Source organism: Dysidea avara, chromosome 10 (assembly GCF_963678975.1).
Source record: "Dysidea avara chromosome 10, odDysAvar1.4, whole genome shotgun sequence".
Lineage (NCBI taxonomy): Eukaryota > Metazoa > Porifera > Demospongiae > Dictyoceratida > Dysideidae > Dysidea > Dysidea avara.
In genome coordinates this window covers 28,019,944-28,030,125 of record NC_089281.1, presented here as the reverse complement: position 1 = coordinate 28,030,125, position 10,182 = coordinate 28,019,944, and the positions used below count along the sequence as shown (strand labels likewise).

The 10,182-nt window shown below is 39.0% G+C and overlaps 3 protein-coding genes across 3 annotated transcripts; 1 reads left to right on the top strand and 2 right to left on the bottom strand.

Moving 5' to 3' along the window:
• On the bottom strand, nucleotides 1-4,313 carry LOC136268097 (arsenite methyltransferase-like). The gene is made up of 10 exons (XM_066063327.1): nucleotides 3,985-4,313; nucleotides 2,417-2,567; nucleotides 1,713-1,849; nucleotides 1,590-1,659; nucleotides 1,450-1,531; nucleotides 1,265-1,396; nucleotides 1,151-1,207; nucleotides 1,004-1,096; nucleotides 891-946; nucleotides 1-359 (listed from the first exon to the last, which is right to left on the bottom strand). Exons 1-10 carry the CDS (start codon nucleotides 4,149-4,151, stop codon nucleotides 144-146), a joined length of 1,161 nt encoding a protein of 386 aa, XP_065919399.1. The 5' UTR covers nucleotides 4,152-4,313; the 3' UTR covers nucleotides 1-143.
• A 23-nt stretch (nucleotides 4,314-4,336) lies between these two features.
• LOC136268099 (phospholysine phosphohistidine inorganic pyrophosphate phosphatase-like) lies at nucleotides 4,337-8,271 on the bottom strand. The gene is made up of 6 exons (XM_066063330.1): nucleotides 8,108-8,271; nucleotides 7,710-8,051; nucleotides 5,843-5,906; nucleotides 5,699-5,791; nucleotides 4,525-4,616; nucleotides 4,337-4,472 (listed from the first exon to the last, which is right to left on the bottom strand). The coding sequence occupies exons 1-6, from the start codon at nucleotides 8,221-8,223 to the stop codon at nucleotides 4,364-4,366; spliced, it is 816 nt and encodes a 271-aa protein (XP_065919402.1). The 5' UTR covers nucleotides 8,224-8,271; the 3' UTR covers nucleotides 4,337-4,363.
• An 18-nt stretch (nucleotides 8,272-8,289) lies between these two features.
• Nucleotides 8,290-9,114, top strand: LOC136236881 (uncharacterized). Its single transcript, XM_066027112.1, has one exon. The coding sequence runs from the start codon at nucleotides 8,290-8,292 to the stop codon at nucleotides 9,112-9,114; it is 825 nt and encodes a 274-aa protein (XP_065883184.1).
• Nucleotides 9,115-10,182: the final 1,068 nt, after the last annotated feature.

Below are 10,182 nucleotides of genomic sequence, written 5' to 3'. Positions count from 1 at the left end.
TATACTACAGTAAACAGACTATTTTGAACAATAAGTTACATGTTGTATAAGGAAACAACAAGATTATGGCGTTCATGTTTATATAATGCCACTCTGGTACATTTATAATAATTATTGTCACACAAACAAAATATTGTAAGCAATTAACTACAACAACTGCTGCCCTGGCAACAAGAACCAGTTGATGGTGCAGGTGTTGAGATGACCTCAAACGGGTTCACCCTGTTGAACTGGTCAAGATTCTTGTAAGAAGTTGAAGGAGATTCTGCTGAGGTTGGGCTGATGTCAAAGTGTTGCTTCAATCTGCCACTTGTGAACATCTCAGCTACTGACTGCGGCAATACCACAGGTATGGATTTCTAAAGAAAACAAATACATAATTCTTGCTCTCTACTGTATACACTGGGCTGCATTCTATATAGGACACCTTGGGACCGTGCTGAGTTGTCCTTATTTAAGAGGCAGTCTGATTTCATGGGATTAAACTTACACATAATAATACAAATGGGACCATAAACATGTCATGCATCCAATAGAGTTTTTGGAGTAAATTTCTGACTTCTGCTTCACAGATTTTCTTTCAGCAGCTCTCTTTCAGGTCCCAAAGTATCCTGATTTCTGGAGTCAAAGTATATGTACAATAGAACCTCGGTTATCTGAGTGCCAATGATCTCAGACAGTTTGTGAATTTTCAGAAAATTTGAAGACCATTATAAAGTTTTGCTCAACTACTCTAATAGAACATACACTTACTTAAATAACAATACCTGTCTAATTAAACAGTCATTTCAAGGGCCACATAATAGAGTATCTACTGTACAGTAATTAAATAAATGCACAGTGTTCACTTTCAAGGTCTCCTTTTCCAAACAATTCCACTGCATACTTACTTGCAAGGAGAGATCATAACTTAGCTTGAATTCCTCAGCATGTCCATCAATTGTACCTACGTGTTATAAAACTCCATTTAACTCCATTTCTCAAAATATGGAATAGCTATCACCTTTGTAGGTCACTTGTACTGGAGAATCAGAAGTTAAAGCTGTTTTAGGAACTTTGAATAAGCGGTACGTTACTGACGCAACACTAAGCTGGCCTGTCATGACAACAGAATTGCATACCACAATATGAGGGAATATACAAAACAAACCTAACAGCTTTAACAGTTCTGGATTACTACTAATGCTGGGATCTGACTTCACCGCATCTAAGAAGGATGAAACAATGATGAATACCAGAAGAAATAAAAAGTACCAATTCATACCAAGCAATGCTTCAGCTCCTTTGCCACATGTTGAGATGGCTGTGGCACTGACAACAACTGGAGGAGCAAATCCAACTTCAGCTGCTATCATCACCAAATCCTTCCAGTATAATGCCCCTGATATACACTCACCTGTAAAATGGCCAGTGCTAGCCATGTGGATTAGTGATAATGTCAATACCTACCCCATAGTACTGAGTTCTTTCTCAGTTCATCAGGTACTGGTCTGTCAACGTATACATCACTGAAGTATAGTTCACCACCATCCTATTGGTGAGTAGGTTGACAATACTATAGACACACACACGCACGCACACACACTCACTTTCAATGCATTGTAGGCTCCCTTCAGAACTGACAACTTATCATGAGCCAAGTTCACAACACAATTAGAACTACACAAACAATAACATGTTACCAGTGGGTACACACCATCACTACTACTCACATCACAATATCATAGGAGCTGTCACTAATACCAGCATCACTGAGATTCTCTATAAAGCCTTTCTTGAAGTCAACATTTGACTTGGAGTAGCCAAACTTCTCAGTGTGGTATTGGATATGTTTGTTGGCCACATCCAGCTAGTAACACAAGAATATATTGTAGTAACAGAACACTGTAAAACCAGATAGTTCAAATAGCTGACAGATACGTATAATACATGACTGTTCAATAAGAGTATTTTGTCAACTAGTGTATGCTCTATTTGATTTGTACTTTTTATATAATATTCTTCCTCTGACATTAATTTGGATGTATAACCATGCCAACTTGAATTTGTACTCCGCACAAACATTTTGGTAAGACAAAACAGAGCCCCATTGGTTTCTTCTGAGTTGCTCTCTAACGCAATGTTCAGTCTTTCAGCTTTCAAGGCAGGCTAAAATAGTGGTAGCTCAGGCTTAAACAGTGGTAGCTGGGAGTAGTACTCTTCTTCTAAATCTCGTTGCAAACCCAACAAACGATGCTAGTACATCCAGTGCCAACAACACTAGAAATACAAGAATCAATCTTGTCAAAAGTTGTTTATTTATTTATAGACAGGAACCATTAAGTCCACCCTTTGTCAAAACTCAATCTCTCATTGTAATATGACAGGATCATAGCAGATATCACAATGATCAAATATTTATCATCGATTCTATTACCTGTTCCTGTGTCATGTCAACTCCTGTTACATGTCCGTTAGCTCCAACAAGTTGACTAAGTACAAAACAATCTCTGCCAGCACCAGACCCCAAGTCTAGTATTCTACAATCCTCCACTTGTTCAGGAAATACCAGTCCACAACCATAATACCTAAAGTGGGGGGAGGGGCAGTTATATCAAATTATAAACAGACGAAATCTCAGTGGCAGGTCTAGGATTTTAAAGGGGGTTTCTGACAAGATTTTAGAAGCTCTAAGATAGGACTATAGGCTACCTTTAATAGAGAACTAACTGCATGTAGGGTGAAAGTTATGACCAAGCTGTAACTTTGATTTTTCTATTAGAGTAGTTACTTGACTGCTCTATTAGAGTATCTCGCAATCACTTTTATGAAAAGTGAAGTTTTGCTGAGGGTTGAATAGTTGCAAATACAGTGATATATACAATACAGCAATAATAAAGCTAGTTAGAGTGCCACTGAGCAAAACTTAAAAGGGGGTTTCTTACAGAATTGGATCCACCACTGAATCTCATGTGCCCAGATCATCTAATTTGCTTTCTTAGTCAGGAAAAAAGGTCTACTTATAACAGACAATAAAGCATTTATCACCATCCTGACGGACACTTATTCCTGTATTTAGGAAAAAGTATAAAAGTTCATGCCAGTGACCATTACAAAACTTAGCAATGTATGCCATCTACTGAAGAGTACAATACGTTGTATACTTCAGCAGGCAGCTTGTGTTGCCATTTCCTGTTTGTGCACGGTATTTAACCCTCAGGCTTCAGCATCATGTGATGTAGTTGATCTGCTGATGTAATTGTCTAGCTTTTTTACAATTCAATTTTTCTTTTTGTCTTCCCAGGGCTCCAGTTATTATTTCCTTTTTAGTAACTTGGTAACCCTGAGACTAGACTCCCGACTCCTTGTAACTATATTGGACAGACTATTTGAGGTTTATGTAATAATTATTATAGTTACTTTATTTTATGGGTAACATGTAACTGTAACTAATCAGTTTTTAATATGTAAGGAGTTACATTAAAGTAATTGCCCCAACACTGCATATACACGCATTCCCCCACTATGTGTAGGGTTTGATTGACCTATAAAAATATCTTTTACTTCAGCAAGCTGGGGGGCAGCACAACATAAAGGTCAATTTCCTTGTTAGTATATGAGGTCCCATCAACATGACAATGATTTTGGTACATAAAATAGTCTACACACACCTAATAAAGACGTTACTGCGGTTTTCCAAGCTCTTGCAATGGAAAGCGTCATGCGCTAATAATGTGTCAGTATGCGCAGTTCTTTAAAAACTCCTGTAATATTCTGTGGCTGTCAAGTTATATGTGTAGGCATCCTTGAAGTCCTGTGAGTCAGTAATTGTCACTGAAAATCCACTGTTGAACAGCTGCGCACGTACATGCTTGTATAGCGCATGACGCTTTGCATTGCAAGAACTTGGAAAACCGCAGTACACAGACTCAAATACACACACACGCGCACGCGCACGCACACAAAGTGCATTACCCATCAATAATCGATTGTGGGTTAACTCACTTGGACAACACGTCCGGGTGAACGTTCTTGATCGCAGCCTTTACTTTACCAGAGCCTTCTCCACTGATGACGGTACAAGCTGTGGTCAGTAACTGGTCCGTGCTCTTCACACGTTGTCCGTAATACTCCTGCACTTGTTCATGTGTCTTCTCCGAACTATCAGCCATTGTAAAAATTGCAGCGATAAATGTAATGTGATTCCTTGTCTGTCTCCTTGGTTTAAATAGTGCTAGATGACGTGATAGCCTTTAGGATGGCGTTCTAGACAAGCGAAGTGCAAGTCCTCTGCTGACTAGATTACGTCACTCTATCACGCGCTCGTGATCACATGATAATACCTCACAGGAAAACGTGATGATACTGGATACATAATAAATTATTAAACCAAATGTGCACGAGGTTGGTGTTTCAACAGGATATCAGTGAAATGAGCTAAATTGTCCACAATACCATCAGGATGAACCGTTTCATGATGCTCGTCAGATTCACTGTAATATAATTGGTTGAGGGTTATATTTCAGTAATTATTCAATAACTCACCGATACTTGCCACTACGTACCAGCACACCACGCATTCCACATGACTGGGCCCCACCGACATCATTGACTAAGTCATCCCCTATCATAAGAGCCTGAAAAAAAAATGCAGTAAATTTGTTATGAATTATTTACCAAGTTCCAGTGAGGAATTTACCACAAAACTAGGTAGCTAGAGATGCTGGTCATATTTTTTTACAGTGAAGGTCAATAAAATACACCAAATAGCTAGTTAGTATTGTGAAGGACATAACTAGCAGCATCAAATGACAATAATTATTGTCAATGAACGCAACATTGAGTGAGCGGTGATTAAATTTGATTCACAGCAGCAATGGTATACAGTCCATGGCAGCTAGGAGCTGTGAATGAAAAGTGTAGTTAGCTAACTACTAGCCAGGTTGTAGCTATTTGAAAGTACTTTGACATGCTGCATGTTATCATGAGTATAAGTTGACCACCTCATCATTGTTCCAGTTGTTGTAATGTGCGTAGACTCCTCAGTTCTTCATGGACAATCATGCCTGTGCACTACATGTGCAATGATCAAGTTCACATGCAAGAGATACAATGGTTCTGCTGCCTGCACAACCTTGTATAGCTACTACAGTGTGATAGCTACAATAGTCGCATTAAAGGGCCAGTGCAATAGACGATACAGTACAGCACATGTCTTGCATGTTGATATACAACTCAATTGGTAATGGGTGATTGGCCTTTCACGCCATACAAAAGTCCAGGGAGGGGCCAAAATTGGTCCAGTAGAGCATTAAAATTGGTCACTCTTCGGATTTGATGATACAGGGCCAATGACTAAACTTTTAGTAAAAAGATGCATAAAGTATTGAGTCGACTGTTATCAAGTTCCATGTATTCAGGCCACAGGCCAAACTAACACATCTTTCTGGTTTTAAAAATCTGAAATAACTTTTTGAGCTAGAATTCAGTATATTACTGTCTATAATATTTATATTAGGTATCTTTTCAGATATATTTTCAAAATGCATTGTACTTTCAAACAAGCTATGCATTTCATGCCCCTCCCTGGCATGCTTGAATTTAAGTTTCATATTTTACATCTGTGAGATATTTATCACTACGCATATTTATATACCCAGCCAGTGAAGTGGTCTAGTAATAAAATAAATCTTTGTCCCTTAGAAATACCACAACTTACCATTTCTGGTGCTACTCCAAGTTCTTTAAGAGCTGCCTTGTAATAAACACTACTTGGTTTACCAATAACATAAGGTTTGACTCCAGTGGCGTGCTGTAATGATACTGATAACAGAAGAAACACAATAAACACTGCAGAAGTCACCTCTAATGCCACAGAGAAGGCGCCCACATCCAAGGCTAGCTCTCCATCTTCCTTGTAGTACTTGCTATAGTGAAATAACCATATGCATTGCTCAGCTAACATTGCAATTGTAGTATTCTACATGTAGTAAGGTTGAAACCAGGTCACATTTTGTCCAGGTCAAATATCCAGGGACCTGTTGACAGGTTTTCCACATAAGCCTGCAAGCATCAGTCAACGGACATGGATTTGTATAAGTATGCACAAAGCCACACCCACTTATAGGAAACAATCTAAAACTTGCAACTTGTGTGGAATCACGCCCAGTGGCTGATCATGAGCCATGCCCATTTATCGATACGTCTGTAAGTATGCAAGCTTCAACACATCTTACATAATGTTTCTCCACATAGGCCTACAGACAGTATCACACATTCTTGATAAGTGGGTGTGGACTCACAAAAGAAGCTGGCCTGTTGTATAACTCATGGAATAGCAATTGATTAGTGGGTGTGGCTCCACATAAACCTGCAAACATCAACAGATGTGTATTTGTGCATACCTACAGACTGCAACACACCTATGGGTGTGGCTCCACGTATCCCTACAGATAGTAACAAATAATCCCAATAAAGCATGGCTCACGAAAGAAGCAGGACTAGACTGTGACGCATTAATATACTTCCATATCATCGAACTAATTGAATTCATTAATAGTTACCTATTTGTGCTATTGGAGTGCCACAAAATGTAGCTCTTAGCTCATGCCTTGGTTTTAGGTAATCTAGGCCACATCCGAAACAAATTTGACAAATTGCTATCCAGGTCAGTGGGTCCAGCAGGCTTCAATGCTGACATGGAGGTAAAGTGCATAGAGGGACAAAATGATGGTAAAATGCAGCACCAAACCTGAAAAGAAAGCTTAGTATTGGAAGGAGAAAAATTGACCTGCAATGTTAGACTCCAATCTTCTGCATAATATAATCTCCAAGAATTATACCTGTTAATTAAATATTTGACCAGAATTTTGTGCTAAATGGTTTCAATCCTTTGGCACATTATGCACGACAGTAGAAAATAATCTGGCACCACCTGCTCCTTTGCAGAAAATAAGGGTCTAGTGAAATACAGATACCAAATCATTTCTAATGCTGAAACTCCATACTAGCCAATTAATGCATGCCAATGACATTCACACACAAATTGTCATGGCAATGCAATGTGCAATCATTATGCATCTGCAGTTACGTACTGAATTCCTTTTGAAATCATATGGAATCTGTATTTCACCAGACCCTCGAGAGGGATGGGAAGTACCAGAAAACTGGAACTCTGCAGGTAGTTATGTAAGTATGTAGGTGTGCAGTGCTCAATATAATGTCTCTTACATGATCTGTCAAAATGACAGACTAACATCAATATGGTCGGCCATTGGTACATATAGTAAACAGTTTACATACACAACGTTTTTTAAAAGTTTAGTTTGATAGGTCATGTCAACCCATTTTAAATTTGGTTGGTCATTGTCATTGTGGTTTTGTTATTTTGAGCTCTGCACTATATACGTTAACATTGCTACTACACATAGTACACTGGTAGAGAGACAGATATACAATATTACCATGGATATTATATGCATGAATACATATAATTGCAAACCACACACACACACACACACACACACACACACACACACACACACACACACACACACACACACACACACACACACACACACACACACACACACACACACACACACACACACACACACACACACACACACACACACACACACACACACACACACACACACACACACACACACACACACACACACACACACACACACACACACACACACAGACACACACAGACACACACACACCCTTGTCCCAGTGATATCAATACTGGTTGGTCTCCATGTATAAGCACACGGAATGCCTTGTTCATGTTCTCATAAGTGAACACCTCACAGGCATCACCCACTACAACACAATTAGGGTTAGAGCAGTCCACATCAGAGTACTCAGATAGGGCTGAAGGATGGACCAGTAGGAATGGCCTCAAATTCTTTTCCTTGAGGTAGGTCACACAGGCCGGGGGAGGAGCAAATACTTCATTAATTGTCAAATTAAAGCCATGAGTTTGTAGCAGCTCTACTAAATGTTTTCTGGTAATCCGTGACTCGTTCGTGCAGAATTTCAGCCCATATCCTGCCGCCCGTAATCTATAGCATTTTATAGGGTGCGCACGGATATGCGATAATACAATTATGGTAATTACCTCTCAATTGCCGCACATGATCCAGGTATTGCCCATCCTCCACCGACGCCACTTTCATACAACACTCCAGTGATGTCTATGAGTAGCCCGGCTAGCGGCTTCGCTACCCAAGACATGTGAGCTAAATTATTAGAATACAATAGTGTGGATCACGCGAGTAGTCTAAAACGTTTCAGACCAGGATGATTGCCAAGTGCTACAATAAGCAAATATTAGAATGTGGTGAAGGCCTGTATACTCCAAATGAAAGGAGCTTGGTGTCTATCAGTTGTTTGCAGTATGCCAAGAGTCAACCAAGCCAAAATCAAACTGTATTACAAATTACTATTGGAGATGGCAGCACTTTTGTTGATGAAGTCATTGAGCACTGTGTGTGTAGTATGAAGAAGAATGAGAAATGTCAAATTGAAATAGGTTGTACTTATTTACAGAAGTACTGTACTGATGATGAAAGGTGGAAACATCTTTGTGATAGTGACTTGGTATGTATAATTCAATTATTATCCTTCACAAGGGCTAGTGATGTGTGGAAATTAGGCTGGCAAGGACGGCTGGAGGCAGCAACGCATTACAAAACAATTGGAACTAGTTTATTTCAACAGTCCAAAGTAACTGCAGCCGCCAGAAAATATTCCAAGGCTTTGCAGTACATAATCCCACTTGAGTATGACAGAGAGTGTGGTCAGAGACGAGATGTGTTCTTACTCAAAGCTGCTTGCTTGTCTAATCTTGCTGCGTGTCATTTAAAATGGGAACACTACGAGGATGTATGCAAACTGTGTAGTAAGGTTCTTAGCAATGATGGTAACAATGTTAAGTGTCTATATAGAAGAGGTGTGGCTTATAGTAAGTTGAATGACTTTGAACTAGCAAGAAAAGATTTTTCCAGAGCTAAAGAACTGGATCCAAACAATAAAGCAATTGTGGAGCAACTCAAACAGTTAGATGTTAAGGAAAAAGAAGCAGACAAGAAATATGCTAAAGCATTAAAAAGTATGTTTCAGTAATTCACATTTTTCTCATTAAAAATATGAGTGGCTAGCTACATTGACTAAGGTTTAAATTTTATTTTCACTCAAGTTAATGATCTATGGTTTTAGTGTGGCCGCATTGTGCAAAGCGCTGAATTAATTAATTTGGTGCGCTTAAAATTATATACATAAGTACATGTGAAAATTGCGCGTATGAGCACGTGACTCATTGTTTTTACTCTGGTTGGAAACGGAGATTAATGTTGTAATTAGTTAGGCAGTGTTTACTATAGAATGAGTGACTATTTCAACTCTTTGAAAGATGAAGATAAAGAGAGATACGAAGCGAAGTTTAATGCCAAAACTTTGTTTTGTTGTTGTCTCCTTTAATATCACTAATACCAAATGGTGGTAAATCAGTTTGAGTTGCTTTATCTGCAAAATGAATTTTAGGTGGTGTTTGAATGGAGCTTTTAGTTGAGTTGTCTTCAGTCTGGATGCTTGTGTTTCTAGTTCATCTGTATTACGGTCATCTTCATCTAAATCACACTGTGTTTCAGTACTACTAGTACATGTGCTAGACATTACTAATGGTTCAGCAGCACTCTCTTTTGACTTAGCAACTAGTTTTCCAGCTTTCAATTGTCTTAGACTTATTATTATTAGCAGCTTGTTTGTCAACTTTCAATTGCCTTCTCTTCATTGCTCTTTCTAAACGGTCTTGCTTTTGTGTCAGTGCTCTTAAGGGGACAGGTTTGTGAGAAAAGATACTTGGAACATAGTCAGTATGAAGAGGGTTGTCTACTGGCATACCTAAAAGGTAGTGCTGAGCGATACTGCCATTTTAGTATCACGATTGATACTAAAGCCACTATTCACGATACTGAATAGTTCACGATACTTACAAATAAGTCAATCATAGCTGGTGCCACACAGCATATTGCTCAGTATTCCTGCAGGAAGTCCTTATAGGTGATAGCAAACTAGCCACTATCATCCTTGTTTACAGTAAGTTATTGTAACACATGCTTTGAGGTTGTTATGGTGTTCACACCTCTCTGCAGGGGAAACCAGATGGGTGGACTTTATCATTTATAAGGATTC

Coding starts and splice junctions, on each gene's coding strand:
- LOC136268099 (XM_066063330.1), bottom strand. CDS start 8,223: ATGTCTTGGGTAGCGAAGCCGCTAGCCGGGCTACTCATAGACATCACT. Junction 4,617..5,698: donor TTGGAGTAGCACCAGAAATG/GTAAGTTGTGGT, acceptor TTTTTTTTTCAG/GCTCTTATGATAGGGGATGA. Junction 4,473..4,524: donor GTACGTAGTGGCAAGTATCG/GTGAGTTATTGA, acceptor ATTATATTACAG/TGAATCTGACGAGCATCATG.
- LOC136268097 (XM_066063327.1), bottom strand. CDS start 4,151: ATGGCTGATAGTTCGGAGAAGACACATGAACAAGTGCAGGAGTATTAC. Junction 1,532..1,589: donor GAGCCTACAATGCATTGAAA/GTGAGTGTGTGT, acceptor ACTCACCAATAG/GATGGTGGTGAACTATACTT. Junction 1,097..1,150: donor AGAACTGTTAAAGCTGTTAG/GTTTGTTTTGTA, acceptor TTGTCATGACAG/GCCAGCTTAGTGTTGCGTCA.
- LOC136236881 (XM_066027112.1), top strand. CDS start 8,290: ATGATTGCCAAGTGCTACAATAAGCAAATATTAGAATGTGGTGAAGGC.